General features: G+C 34.5%; 1 protein-coding gene across 5 annotated transcripts; it reads right to left on the bottom strand.

The window, feature by feature from the left end:
- Nucleotides 1–4,276: 4,276 nt before the first annotated feature.
- On the bottom strand, nucleotides 4,277–15,276 carry LOC126586260 (ACT domain-containing protein ACR3-like). 5 transcript variants are annotated; one of them, XM_050251062.1, is made up of 10 exons: nucleotides 14,999–15,276; nucleotides 14,652–14,719; nucleotides 12,131–12,242; nucleotides 7,609–7,742; nucleotides 7,431–7,476; nucleotides 7,040–7,154; nucleotides 6,480–6,547; nucleotides 5,614–6,234; nucleotides 5,371–5,475; nucleotides 4,277–4,817 (listed from the first exon to the last, which is right to left on the bottom strand). In XM_050251062.1, the coding sequence occupies exons 4-10, from the start codon at nucleotides 7,677–7,679 to the stop codon at nucleotides 4,494–4,496; spliced, it is 1,350 nt and encodes a 449-aa protein (XP_050107019.1). In that variant the 5' UTR covers nucleotides 7,680–7,742; nucleotides 12,131–12,242; nucleotides 14,652–14,719; nucleotides 14,999–15,276; the 3' UTR covers nucleotides 4,277–4,493. The 5 variants fall into 5 exon arrangements, with proteins under 5 accessions (XP_050107019.1, XP_050107022.1, XP_050107018.1 ...); XM_050251065.1 differs by having other exon boundaries at nucleotides 7,040–7,214; nucleotides 7,609–7,717; XM_050251061.1 differs by having other exon boundaries at nucleotides 7,609–7,717.
- Nucleotides 15,277–15,676: the final 400 nt, after the last annotated feature.

Below are 15,676 nucleotides of genomic sequence, written 5' to 3'. Positions count from 1 at the left end.
CAAATGAGACCTGTTTTTGCTTTGATGTTAAATTAGAGGTTTTATGTTTAAATCTTGTAGTGAGTTCGTAAGTGAAAGGTATCCCACCATTTTTTTTCTAATACAATTAATGAAATCACGTTTTCAACTTTGAGAAGAAAAAAAACTTTAGTTGTACCAGAGGCTTTCATGTTTAATATATTTCTTTGTTGATAAAAAAAAAACTTTGAGAAGTAAAAGAAAGAGAAAACATTTGAACAACCTATAATAATAGGAAAACCTTATATCTTCAAACTAATTCATGTGGTCCAACATTTCTTTAATTTCAATTTCAATTCCGTCTGACAAAATCTTTATAATTTTTTAACGTATCGTTAATTTTAATTTACATATGAGTATACTGCTTATTTTATCTTGTACTTCACTGCTGATTTCTCAAATCTCCCAAACTATTATTAATGGCTGATTTCGGAGAAATTTTTCGTTGTGATCAGAACACCGAGAGTACACCACGTGTTTTTATATAAATGGTGGGAAATTTTATTCTTTAAGTTATTAATTTTTTAAAACAAATATCCCATCATTTGTATAGTGATATGTGATGTACTACTCCGTGTACCTGTCATACTGAAAAATTTCTCCTGATTTCCGACGTACAATCATGTTTTCCAACATTTCATCTACTTAACTTCATCAAAAATGTCAAATTTCAAGAAATGAAAAAGTAGAAATATGAGGGTCACATTTAATTACAAGAGCGACATTTTTTTGGAAGGAAAATTAGATGAAATAATGGTAAGCATAACAATAGCGGAAAATGACGATTAATATAGTTCATAGAGGAAATTGACAATAGCAGAAAAATCAGTAGTTGAGTGAAAGTTGAGGGGAAAATGGCCAAGTCTTCCTTCCATTATGCAGTTGGCAGAAACCAAAAGCAAATGGCCAACTTGGGAGGTCGGATCCTTGTAACATAATAGCTTAACTTTTGGGTTTTAGATGACACTATGTAACGTGCAAAATTGGGAAGCAAAGCAAAGCAAGCGATATATACCTTCTGTCAAAACCAAAGTATGAATCAGCCATACCGTCTAATTTCAGTTAAGAAGGCAACTATTAGATACATACTGATGTTAATATTTTGGCAGATAAAAGAGACCTTAATCCTTAATAGCAATTTAGCTAGGCACCTTAAATAATTTAGGTGGATCATATAACAATTAGCCTATAAAAGAAATACATAGTTTAAAGGAATAATTAATTTGAACAACTCATTTAAGTTTTTTTTGATATAGATTTCAAAATATAGTTAGAAGTTGGGGCCAAGTCGTTTTTATCCTTGAGAGCACGTTTGGTTACCTAGAATTGCATAAGATTAAGAGTGATAAGGATCAGATTGCAATAGATTGCATAGTATATAAAATGATATGATTATGACGTTTATACGGTCAAATAATGTTATGTTAGCGTGAAATAAAGAATATGTTATTTACTGAAAATGAAGAAAGCGTTATCATTCTACTTATTAACAAATCTCAGGTACAAGAGATTTAAGTTTTAAAGGACTAAAATATTGCCAAATGTTACATTTAGCTCTTCGTTACTGAAGATGATCTTAACGTGTTTCGGTTATAAACTGTAGGGCGTGAAACTGTAGTATTTGATGGACAAATCTCTGCCAAATTCCAGAGTGAGGCTTTACATGCAAATGGGTGCATGTAGACGCGAGAAAACGACGTCGAATATTATGCTTCATCATTAGGTCTCACACTGTAACCAATTAAATCCCATAATACCTTTCCCTGGACAAAAGGAAAGTGATTGAATCAGCATTCTTATCTCCTTTCACTTCACCTTTCAGAAATGCATGAGTGGTGTAATTTCATGTTTGCTTGCTAGTGGACGTCAGAAATCAAATTTTGGTTTTATCTTTTGTGGGTGCATATCACATACGTATCTTTTTTAATTTAAATATAAATTTTTTTTCATAATTATTGTAAAAATTTAGAACCCTTCTCCTCTCCTTGATAATAATTTTAAAGAGATACATTTTTCCATCATATCTTTTGTTTGTTTCTTCTTCATATAGGGGAACTCATTTTCTTTATAATCTTGATCATGAATTCTGCACACCTTCTCGTCTTTCTTTACATATGAAAAAGTTTGCATGATTGACATATAAAAATTATATTTTTTTTATGTTAGACCCTGAGCCCTAAACTCTAAAAATAAACAATAATTTATAAGAATCGTTTGCTTGTGAGAGTTTGATTAGTGTTACTGTACTCTTTGCAGTCCCCTTTGACAGGAATAAATTAATCATCATGTTCCGGTTATAACGCTAAAAAAACTAAGAATTAACAACTAAGAATTCAAAGAACAACTAAGAATTAACAAATGATAATTTAATATGGTAATGCTAAAAAAACCATATATGTAAATTATATTTTGCAAATTATATAGCATGGTTGTTGTTGAAGATTAAATTACTGTTAAAATGTTTATTAACATGCTTATTTTGTATCGATAACACATCACAAGTTTTGCAAATTTAATAAAAAAGTTGGTATAAGTAACATTACTCTTATTTAGTCAAGTGCACTACTTTGTGTATTTTGGTAGCATTTTGCTTATTTTAATGTTACTTTCTTATGTGTTAATGTGCATTTTTCTCCGGATCCTCGTCGGATCCTTTTTGTGAGGATTCAGAAGATTTGTGAATCGTGTCCATTCATCATATATTGTGCGGTTAAAAATTATTTTAAATATTTTTATTTAAAATTAAACACAAACAGTACTTGATAAAAATTGATCACACGATGTACGATAAACGAACACGATTCTTGAATCCCTAAGATCCTCACCAAAAGGATCCTGTTGGTTTCTTGAGGGCGCATGTCTGCTGCCAACTCGAGGCCAGCTAGAGAGCCGTGCATGGCTGCTTGCTTGCATTGCAAACTAGCTTATACATAATCCTCCTCATTAAACAATTTGGATCCTTGAAATTTGGTTAAAATTATTATAACCTTTAAATTGGGCCCGTGTTTTAGTCATTGAATCAAATTTCAAGGGCCTAAATTGTTTGATAAGAAAAATTAGGTGGAAGGGATCCGAAATCCTTTCCGCAAACTAGATCGTCCAGAGTTGAGTGCATGGGCTGAATTCAATATAATATTCACATATGTGCGGATATTGACACATAAATGATAAAAAATAAAGAATAATTTCCGTTGCAAGCAACTAAAATCTTCCTTGCCCTGAATGGATTATTTTCAGCATACCCTAACTACAAGCTAATCATATTCTTTGGTCAAATTTAGTCATATTTGTCCACAATTTTAGCTTAACAGGCATTTTTGGTTCATCCATTAACATTTTAAAACTTTAGTCATATTTGTCCACAATTTTAGCTTAACAGGCATTTTTGGTTCATCCATTAACATTTTAAAACTTTTTTAGGCCTCTAATTATAAGAGGTCTTGCATTCAAACCCTTCCTGTAAGGTGCATGATGTGGCCACCACTATGTTTTTGGCCCGGTCTATGATTATCATGTCTTGAAATGATTTTGAAATACGTTCAAAATTGACACATGGTAAAAGAATGAAGCTCTAAAACAAATATATAAAATCCTTTGAAACTCACATCTAAATATTATCATATATTCAGCAGAATACAATTACTCTCGAGTGCCCTACCCACATCAGCTACACCACTTGAAATCCTCATCTCTAACTGTTATCTTTGCTACTCTTAAAAAACAACCCTACACTTTGAAACTGACCACAAAATCAAAACAAAAATCCAAGTAAGCTACAAATCTTGTATGAGTGACAATAATATGACATATGTGATTAAAAGTCACTCAAAATCTCGATTGAATCCGCACTGGCATTCAATCGACTTTACTTGATTGACCCACACATGTATTCAATCATCTCTTTTATATATGTAATAAAATGCTAGAACTAAAACGACATGGTCTTTTCGAAGCCTACAATAGAATCTCGGGAACTACTCATATAAGGAGAAGGGTGATAACGATGGTGATAGCAACTTAAACTACACATATTTTTTTGGCCGATAATAGTACTTGGCTAACACAATAAATTAAGCAAAGTCAAATTTTGTAAGCGGTAGATTGCTCTGGCGGCTACGACTTTCCTCTTGAAACCACTACGTCATTCGTCCGCTCCTTGATGTAAATTAGTGTAGAATATCGCTTGTGAAAAAATAAAAAATACAAAGTTGCACAATGTATAATGAAAGTAGAGTTGGATTGACATATCAAAGAGGCATTTGGGAAGCGTAATCATAAGACTAATCAAGATAAGGATCAAATGTCAAAAAGAAGTAAAAAGAGAGTGTTGTGCAAAGTCCAAAAGTTACAAACTTACATGCATACATATTATACAAAGAGTACAAAAGCAGAAAGTCTGTCCAGATAACTTCCTGAACAGATTTATTCTTCTGTACATTTTCAATGTACCTTACAATATTCATATGGACCTCTTGTCAAGCCAAGAACCTCTCTAGCAAGTTCCCAAAGAAGAAGCTTGTCTTGGCCCATCCTTTAGTCTCAGGCACCTCAGCAGAACTTGTTGGGACTTTCTTCACATTGAACATCATTGTGTGTCCGATTTCTTTACGAAGTGCTTCGATTGTCTTTATGTCCACAGAATTCCCTGAAGAATCTCTAACATAAAAGATATTAATTCCTTGATCCCCAATTGTTGTGACGCCTGCTCTTGTAACTGACAATCCATTCTCTCTCAGGATCCTTGTTACTTCAGAAAGCAAGCCTACTCTATCCTTTGCACACAGCTCCAGCCTTAGACCCTGAATTTCATGGCAATTTAATCGTCTACACGGACCAAGAACTCACGTCCTCATTGTTTCCAACATAAAGTACAGTTTACAAATACAAGTTCATGTGAATTAGATGTAGTGGCTTATGAAAGATATGCTATTGCTTTCAACTTTAAATCAGAAAATGGTCACTTCTATTGCAATCACTTGCACGGTTTAACAGATGAATTTATAAATTATGTAACAACTTTTCCATGCACTATATTTCTTCTTAAAGATTTTCGTCAGGGATTCAATTAAAAAGGAATTCCATTCGGATGTTTTATATATTAATCGGAGGAAACAATTTAGTTAAGAGGAAATTATGTACTTGATCTCCTGTATACTATTGCTGGAATACATACTACAAGTTAAATGCATATATATTATGTTGAAAATGCTCAACAACCTTTTATGCTGTGTAGCTGCAAGTCCATGGACCAGGATTAGTTTATAATATATTCTTGAGTTCAAATGTGCACTAACTCGAAGCAAAACAAGCTTTTAAAACGAGCGTTAAAAGTTGGATAGATTTTTCACTAACCTCGCTTACTCTTCTTCGAATTGCAGCATCAATACATTTGATGGCTCTTTCCTTTTCTCCTTCAGTATCGAGGGTGCAACCATCCATGTGACGAATAAAATACTCCTGCAGTTAACTATAAGCATCAGTTTACGGAATTTTAATCAAGAAACAGAAAAGCAACCACCTAAAAAATTCATCCGTTAGAGGAATAGTTTTAAAAACTTGAAAATTGGCCAATAGATGAGCATGAGAAGTATGTACCTGTGATGCGTATGGGCCATCAGATGAGATGGTGGCATGGAAAACAACATACTGCATATCTGTGAGTGTGCATACGATGTCAAACATAAGCTTTGCACGGTCCTTGCACCGCACACTAACCACCGAGTACCCCTTTTCTTCACAACGCTCAATGGTGATCTTTGGTTGGAAGCAGGGAGGAAAGTGATCAACTTCATGCGCCAGTCCACCACCCTCATAATCCCTATCAGCAAACAACATCTGGTGGAGCCGCCTATCAACATGGGTGAACCCCATAGAGAAGCTAGTGCGACCAACTTTCTCATCGTCCTCACACCCACGCAGGATGTTCTTGAGCTGCTCCTCCATAGTAGATAACCTGGCTTGATCCTCCACAGGTTGGCATGTAGTATCATCATTGACATACACAACGCAAGCTATTCGTCCATTGTGTGTCCATACGTCGGCAGCAATTACATTAAAGTGAAGGTTGGCAAGGACAGCAGAGATCTCAGATAAGAGACCTGGTCGGTCTCTGCCAATTAGCTCAATGGCCGTATGATCCCCGATAGAGTGCACTCCAACCCCTTTTCCTGGCCAAGCATTCAGCAGGTCTGTGATATGGCCCTTTGGTCCTAAAGCCTATGCATGACACAAATCACAGACAAGATCACTCTTAATGTCATCGATCACATAAAAGAAATCCTTTGTAACAACGAAATGATAAAAAGAGGAAACCCTTTATGCAAGATGATAGTTCATGTGCCTGCAGTTTCTAGTAAAGCAAATTATTAAGTCCAATTTAGAATGAAGAGAATCTTGACCCAGATGATGGTTGCAAAAACACAGGAAAGCATGTGGCAGTAAAAAAGAACCAAGGGGATTACCTTCTCTATGTAGTCAATGGTCTTACTGTCTGTAACTTTTTTTCCTTGCTGATCGGTGACGTGAAATACTGTCCATTAAAGAACACAAAATGTCAAGAAATTGTATACACATGCGCGCAGGCACACAGACACAACGAGTTGCTGCGTACTCTTGTTCTGCCCTCTTAGTATGACAAACTTATCTCCCTCAATAAGTTATAATATGATGTTTGTACTCAATTGCAGGGAATGTGATGCTCACAATGCATTATTCTTCGAAATAAGGTTTTCCGAAAGTTTATTACCTATATATTTGTTAATCTCATTTTAGGTGCAGCCAAGCTAGGGTCAAAGACTTTGATACGGGTGGACAATCAAATTCTTATGTGTAAAGAGTTCAAATCAAGAACTGTGAATTCAACATGGCATTTTTTCCATGGAGGGTATTAACTAACAGAAAGCAAAAATTTATCAATTCAAAAGAGGATTCGGAGCCAACAGGACTAGGCCTATCCAATAGTGTAAGAAATCAACTAAACAGACAAAGCATTAGGGAAAGATCAGCCGAAGAATATACATACCATCCATGAACCATCCACCATCGGAGGAGATATAGGCTTTGGTGATTATGAGGTCAAGGTCTGTCAAGATTTGCACAACTTCAAGCAGAATTCCCGGTTTGTTGACACTGTCAACCTACACATAATTTCATACCCCCCACACCAATTTCAACATGATGGCTGGAATACATGTTCACTGAGTGTAAGATAAGAACGAAGCAAATTAAATCCCGTCTTTGGGTGGTTTTCCAGCAGGAGTTGGAAAGACATGTCTTCCGTTTAGAGGTAAATTAACCTATGAATTTCATTCTATAATCACCTATTAATTCAAAGGAGAAAACAATTTTCATACATGATTGCAAGAATCTGGTGTCAACGGAGCGTAATTATAACGGTTAAAAGGAAAAATCACCTTGACTAGAGTACAGTCACTGCAGCTAGAGTTGTCTACGGAGACCCTGCAAACAAAACGTACAACGATGTAAAACAACTAGAAGATAATACAAATACAATGACAGTCCCGCTGAATGAAACGGTGAAACCCAAATAGAATTTTGATTAAATAGTTCATACGCACAGAGGGAGAATACCTTGGGGGATTGATTCTTGTGCTCAGGTTCTCATACTCAGGATCAAAGTATGGCGAACAAACTCTAGCCATTTAAGTCACCACTTCTTCAATCAACCTCAAGTTGTGTCCTGTGACATAGAACAGCTCAGACTGCTGTGTTTAACGAATTATAAATTGGTTACAAACACTTGTTTTGAACTCAATGCCGACACTAATGCATACACCAAGAAAACGAAAAGGGTTGGCACAATAGTAACTACTTTATCTTAATCACGAAACAAAACTTTTAACAATATCCACGGAGTAACAAAGGTTAATAAGAGACACGAGCTTAGCACAACACGGTATGGGATTATGATTCAACTCTCTCATCTACTTAAAAGTCTACAATGAATCTATTTTTTCCAAAACTGGGAAACAGTTAACAATAACAACCAAGCCTTATCCCGAGGTAAAGGAAGCCCTTATGATAGACAACACCTAATTCAAAGAGTTGTAATTAACACTCTAATACAAAGTCGTCATCCACTCAAAACATGTAAAAATATGAGAGAATAAGCACTTGAATGAGTGCAGAAGACCTTTTTGGAATTGGAGTGTCAACACCCATAGTTTATTGGATTTTTAATGAAAATGGCTTAAAATGCCAAAAATTTAATGAAAAGCACTTAATGGACTTTTATTAATATTAAAGATAAAAAAAAAAAAAAAGAGGCGGTGACATTTTCGCAAATAAATTGAAGTTTGGGTGTGGTGACATTTTTATGAATAAGTTGAAGTTTGGGTGTGGTAACATAAGTTGAAATTTGCTGGCAATCATAAATAAGTGGAAGTTGAAAAAAAGGCTCCAGAATTTCGTAAATAAGCTGAAATTTGGTAGCACTGAAAACCAATTCTTAATTGTTAAACATCCACATGTACTGTTACGAAAAAAAAATTACACCCCTTTTACTTGCCCAAACCATCCGCATACCCCACGCTCTTCCGACATCAGGCCTGCTCTCCTAAGGTTCTCATTTTGGGATCCATGATTACTAAATGCATGTTAACCACAAAATTATATTAGTTTAGATTCAAAAACTTAAAATATTTGACAATTTAATAAACCAAAACAAAAAAATTGAATTTTCATTGGTTCATGGATTTTAAGTTGGTTTTGGTTTATTAAGTTGTCAAATATTTTACGCATTTAGATCTAGACTAATATAGGACTCGTTTGGATGTGTTTTTAAAATGGTTGAAAGCGCTTTTGGAGAAAATATTTTTGGATTCCAAAAGCACTTGAAGTGTTTTGTACAAGAAACACCAGTTATGCGCTTCTTCCAGGAAGAACTGTAAGTGTTTTTTCAAGATTTACTTGCATTTTTACTAAGGATTGTTTTCAAAAATATTTTTATCAAAATCGCTTTTAATCATTTTAAAAACACATCCAAACGAGCTCATATCTTGTGACTAATATTCATTTGATCCTTTCAAATCCTCATAATGATGACTTTAGGAAAGGAGGACTCCTCCCGATGTATAGTAGGGATTGGCTGAAATGATTTTAAAAATTAGTAGCTTTAAACCAAGCAACGTGAATTTTTATTAAAGATCTGCCAAAATTTATATTTTTGGCAAGCATCTGCCGAATTGGTGATTCAACAAGTCACCATTTTTATGGCAGATGGTCTTGAAATTGACCCATCTTATCAAAAAAGTCTATGAAATTGAAAATCAATTAATGTAGTTTTTTAAAATGGGTGTCACAGAACAATGTGGTTCTTTCGTCACTTTTTTTTATGACGAAAATGTGATACAAAGAACACATTGCTCTACGACACCCATTTCCAGGGACAACATTGATCGATTTTCAATTTCAGGGATCATCCTAATGGGTTGGGTTATTTTCAAGGACTATTTGTGATAGAAACCCCTTTTTTTTTTTAGCATACAATATTATCTACACTAAGGAGGTGGGAAATGGGTTAAGCCTCATAATGAGTTAGCAATAATGTGGTTCAAGTTCGCCTGTAGCAAGAACCGAACTTAAGACCTCTCACTTATAAGTGAAGAAGAATACTATCAGACCGTAATACTAAGTGGCGATAAAAACCCTTATTTAGAGTTTAAACTTTAGTGATTGGACTTGTGGCAACTGATAGATTGTCCCGATATTTAGAACCATCTTCTTCAACCCACTACGTCCCGAGTTCAAACCTATTCTTTCACCTTTGGGCTTTTAGTAAGGATTACTGCAGATCATCGTTCGCACTAAAAAAAGGTAATTGGACATGCGTGAATTAATATTATAAAAGATTTAATCATCAATTTGTATTCGGCCTCACAGCAGATCCTCCATAAATTTCTCATATCCTTTTCCTTTCTTAAAGAGAAAATAGGGAGAAGAGAAGAAAAGAAAAGGAGCCTCTTTCCATAAAGTACACAATTAAACATACATGAATTTATTTTAGTATATAAGAAACCCGATATACCCATTATTCACCCACTAACAACATTTCCCCTTTCATTCATCCTCTATAAGATCAGTAGATCAACCAAGCAAGCATAGCTGTGCATATGAGAAGCGCAGTGGTTCTCACATTTATTCTGATGCTAAGAACTACATGTTACGGGAAATTGTCAATCCCGTAACCCATGGCACAATGATTAACTATTTGCGTAATGGTCGTAACCTTACAGTTCATTGTAAGTCCAAGGACGATAGCGTTGATGTTCATGTTCATGTGATAACCCTGATGGGAAAGGCGGATCTTACTGGTTTGACATATACGTACAACTGAGAGACAAACCTAAGTGCGTCAAGTATTGTGAGTGGCTCATAACACCGAATGGTGCATGCAGCAGACTAGTTGAAGGAAGGCCTGAGTTGGTGGACGAGTGCTATCCCTGAAATGATGCCCCTTCATATTAACTTTATACTAATAATGCTTGCTTTGTTGAATAAGAGTTTCTCTGTTGGGAGATTAGTGAAGCAAGCCTAGTTTTCTTTGTTTTTATTAGAAAGCAATTAATTCGATCGTTAATTCGTCATTAATGGTGAGCTTTATTATTTTTCTATGGTTAATCCTCTTCTAATTACTTGTATTTTTTAAAGTTTTCCAATTTTTCATGACAGGGGAGATTATATTAGATATTTTTTTATGTAAGTATGTTAGATACTTTCAAGCCGATATAAATTTATCAAGATCTTTTTTCATTTCGGCAACTTGACTGTCACACTAATTCATTTATTACTTAGAGCATCTTCAAAAGAGATGTTAAAAAGTTTACACTAGCAATAATATTGAAATAGACAACATTAGTGTTTTCCAACCGAAATGCCAATATTTAAGCGGCATGCTGTGGATTGGCAGCAAAGGTGGTTGCTGTTAAATTTGAGAGCAACTTCAAATCTATTTTTAATTGATTAATAATTTTTTTATCATTTTTATTGTTGCTTTTTGTTCTAGAAATATTTATTACAAATATGAAAAGGAAATAATGTAATAAATAATAGATTAATTTGACATATGGGCACAAGACTTTAAAACAGATCAAAGCGCCACATAAATTCCTAATTTTAAATTTTATTTTTGAAATTTGACATCTCTTTTAAAGATGATCTAATAAAAAGATTCCTTAGGTGAAAAGCTTTCCACGGTGTATGCCTGTATGGGGTTTCCCTTTTAGGGAGTCTCCATTGTTGTATGGTCGAATATGCTGTTGATGCTTAGCCCCAGTTTGGGGTTGAGGTGATTTTAAAAAAAGCTCATATGAAAAAAAGCTGGGAGTGTTTTTGGTGTTTGGTAAACTTAAAAAAAATGGCTTATTTTGGAAGCTGCTGTGAGAATAAGCTGAAATCAAAGGAAAAAGCTGAAGCTGCAATTTGTAGCTTTGGAAAACTGGCTTTTTTTAAAGCACATAGAACTACAGTGCTCCTTTAATGAAAAGATCCACTATCAGACTGCTTTTTTTTCCAAAAGCACTTTTACAAAAAATTTTACCAAACACTCTGCTGATTTATTTCACAGCCGCTTATTCTCACAGCACAGCCGCTTATTCTCACATCAGCTTTTTTTCAAAGCACAGCAATACCAAACCAGCCCTTAGTCCTATCATAGTGGTGGAACTGTGGAAGTGGCAACAACACCCCAATGTAGTATTTGTTTTAGGAGTAATTTTTTTGTGTATCTGAAACACCGTCACGGAATTTTATGATTTCACTCAAGCTGTAATACATGCATTTGTTTTTCATTAGTATGGCTAGGAGTGGGGATATATATCAGTCTTGTCGTCCAAATACATTAATAAAACAAATGCATTTGTTTTACAATCACTAGTAACATGTGGAATGGTACACCACATAGCAGCACAATCAGTATATAAAATATCTCGTATTTTAGGGTTAGGCCTGATTTTTTGCTGTGGGCTCTTATTAGGTTGTGTTGTTTTGTTCGTTGTACTTGTTGTAGGCCCATATTTGACCAATTATTTACCCAAACAAAAGACCTAAATTACCAAAGAGCACTTGATATATTACAGGGAGAGAAAGCGAGTACCTTAATGTGCAGAAGAGATCTAGGGATGTTGGTCGGAAACAATCAAATCACCCCAAGAAGTGCAGGTGATTCCAAATTGTTGATAACTACTTTCACATGGTGGTACCAAATTCTGCATACAAAATGACAGAATCAATTCTGCAGCCTGAGAACTACCACCTGGCCAGAAAATGTAGAATTGCGACACTACACACTTACCTAACAAACCCATGAAAAGTCACATTAATAAGCCTTTCACATCATTCATTTAGTTTTCCACTTGGAAAAATCTTTGTCAACGTACCACATAACAAAACAAGAAATGCATTGCATTAATGTTCAAATACATCTGAATTGTGAGATACTATTGTACGAGATTGTCATATTGCTACATGATGTTGTGAGGATGCGAGAGTAAAAGAGTCTCACATGGTGAAAGGAAAAACCTTGTAAAGGCTTATAAAAGCTTGGTTATTCCTCATATTGCAAATTGATATTATAGGGGAACATCAATTCTCTTCATGGTGTCAGAGTTAGGTTAGCCCACATCTGAAGCCAAACAGTCGCATATGCTCCACATCACCTAATTTGTATTTTCCAAGTGTTTGGCTTCAAAATTGATCACACGTGAAGGGACACGTGAGAACGTGAACATGTGAAGAGGCGTGTGAGAATGTAAAGGTAACAAAGTACCATACCATATAGGTGAAAGGAGAAACATTGCAAGGGGTTATAAGAAGTTGGACAATTCCCCATATTGCCAATTGATTTTATGATGGAAATTCAACTTTCTTTAGATGTAATTTTTTATGTGTAACATTTGTATATTAATATTTCACCCTAAGTTTAATGGTACATGTATCAGTATTGCCATATGATTGTCGCAACAACCAGAAATTTTTTCTTGAACAACCAAAACTCAATTGAACATAATTTCAAGTAAAAATTAAGGTTAACTACATTTCTCTTTATAGGTTTTGGGTAATTTTTAAAATGGGCACGCAGAATTTCAATTTCTCATGTTGCACCATATTACCATAACATATTGATATTGTACCATCAATCTAACTGAATGTTTGATTCTTCATTAAATTGATGACATAGTGAGCCTAAAAATCGTATTCTAGCTTACGTGTAGTTTAATGGAGAATTAGACGTTTAAACAAACAAAAAGTGTTAACTATTACAATTCTAAATCTTGTGATGGAATGGGAGAGAAATGGAACTTTTAGCTCACTTTGAAAGCCACCTCAATAGTGATAATTTGTCACACAATGATCCTATCATAATAATGTGATATCAACTTCACCATCTACTAAAAGCGAACCTAAAACTTTTTTCTCACTTACAACTAAAAAATATGCAACCTGATAGTAGTATTAATGGGGTAGAACATAAAATGAAACATTCTCTCTAAAATAAAAAAGGAAAAGAGAGAGCCCTCAAAATATTGGTTCTACCCAAAACACATTGAGGTGACATAAAGACTTGATTCCAAAGTTTATGCACCGTCATACGAATCCCCACCGTCCAAGACTATCAATCCACCCATGAACATGTCAATGGATCAAGACCGTCCATTCCATATTTTTAATAATAAAAAAGTCATTAATTATTCTAGGAAAATTTAGAACCAAGGACAAGAGAGAGGCATAGAGTAACAAAATGACAAATTGCACTAGCTCTTAGGTCAGTTTGGGATTTTTGTGTTTTTTAAAAGAATTGTTTCTGCTGTGTTTTTAAGAGTAATCAACGGTAAAATTAAGCAGTTGAAGGTTTGATACACTGTATTTTTGAAAGTGCTGTCAACATAAAAAGCAGTGTAAAAGCGTTTGATAAATTTTAATATAAAAATTGTATAATTATATATAAGGACAAAAATAGACATTATAATGACGACAATCGTGGCAGGGGCAGTGGTGGCGGTGGGGTTTGGTTGTTGTGTCAATAGTGGGTTGTGTTTAGGGTGCAAGCCTGCAAGGGTACCAATGGTGGTAAGAGCAACGACATCGATAGTGTGGCGATTGTGGTTGTGATTGTAGTGACGGTTATGGTTATAGTGGTGGTGGTGGCAGTGGCTGCAATGATGGTGGTTGTCATGGCGGCGGCACTAACGATTGTGGTGGTGGCAGCACCAATGGTAGTGCCAATGGCGGTAGTGGTGTAAAGTCGTTAGTTGAAGCGGTAGGTTATGATAATCACTTTGTTCTCCAAATGATAACATGTGACTAAAAAATAAATAATATCTTTTTTAAAAACTAATGAAGATATTATTGGAATTGAAAATATTCATTAAAGGTTCAATTTTTTTTTACAAAAACAACTTTTTAAAAGAACCTACTAGTGCTTTTAAAATAAACAGATATTTTATTTTTATCAAACAATTTTGTGATGCTTAATTTTAAAGTGGAACAGCTTTTATTAAAAAAAAAAACAATAACAAAGGGGCTTATTCCTTTCAACAAGCTGTCAGGCTGTGAGAGTGTAACTTGTCAATCTAAACTCTAAAGTTAAAACTGCAATTAAAAAAAAGAAATCGTACCGGAAATATACATTTGTATTCACCCTTCCAACTTCAGCAGAAACGGCCCTCAGATTTTGAGCCAAAACCTGCAAATTAAAATTAAACAACAAAAAATATACATAAATAGAAAGAACTCATTTTGTTTTTGAATGAGTAAATAGAAAGAACTCATTTGATTAACCATCTCTATTTTTATATTAAACTCTTTTAATTGGAATATATTTGGAAACTACAGAAAGAACAAAAAAAGACAGAGTATCCATGCATTCGAATTAGATTAGTCCTTGAATTCTCAAGAAATAAACATAAAATTGAAGAAGGAAAAAAGAGGGTAACTAAAGAAATTGAAGCTCTGTTAGAATTACCTTTGATTTCAGAAATTTCATAAAATTCCAGGATTGGGGGCAGAGTAATTAAAAGACTTCTCATAAAAACATGGTGAGAGAGAGAGAGAGAGAGAGAGATTATAAGCAGGAGGTGAGATGAGAGCAGAATATATGAGAAGTTGAGCAGAGTTTGTTTGTGCAGAGTCTGTTTTGTTGTAAAGTTGCAGTGTCTGTTTGTTGTGGTGGCTCTCTGCTTTCTTACGTTGGATTACCACTCTCTCCCTTTCTCTCTCTCTCTTCAAAAATGAAGAGAACACTTGAGCATGGCGTGGCGAATAGTGGGGGAAATCTTTTTAAATTCTTAAGAAAAGAGAAGTGCTATTCACACCATTGTTAATTTTTGTCTATTGATTTTTTCAATTCATTCTATCAAGACGGCAAAAAATTAAGAGATGCGTGTTGGATAAAAATGAATATGTAAATAACATCATCCTAAAAAAAATGCTTGGAAAACCATTTTTTTGTAAATTACGTAATATAACAGTTGATGCTTAAATTATTTTTTTTCAATATTTTAAAGAAGAAATCCAACCATTGCTCCGTATAATCTACAAAATATGCCTTAAAAGGTGACCTATCTAGCATGATCCAATTCTTAAATATGAATAATCATTTCAGACTTTCGTCCATAAAATGACACGGCGACCAAACAGTTCA

The sequence above is a fragment of the Malus sylvestris genome, chromosome 10, assembly GCF_916048215.2.
Source record: "Malus sylvestris chromosome 10, drMalSylv7.2, whole genome shotgun sequence".
Classification (NCBI taxonomy): domain Eukaryota; kingdom Viridiplantae; phylum Streptophyta; class Magnoliopsida; order Rosales; family Rosaceae; genus Malus; species Malus sylvestris.
The sequence above is the reverse complement of the archived record's forward strand: the minus strand, read 5'-3'. Positions and strand labels throughout refer to the sequence as shown.

Coding starts and splice junctions, on each gene's coding strand:
- LOC126586260 (XM_050251062.1), bottom strand. CDS start 7,679: ATGGCTAGAGTTTGTTCGCCATACTTTGATCCTGAGTATGAGAACCTG. Junction 7,477..7,608: donor ACAAGAATCAATCCCCCAAG/GTATTCTCCCTC, acceptor TTTTGTTTGCAG/GGTCTCCGTAGACAACTCTA. Junction 4,818..5,370: donor TTCGAAGAAGAGTAAGCGAG/GTTAGTGAAAAA, acceptor CATGAAATTCAG/GGTCTAAGGCTGGAGCTGTG.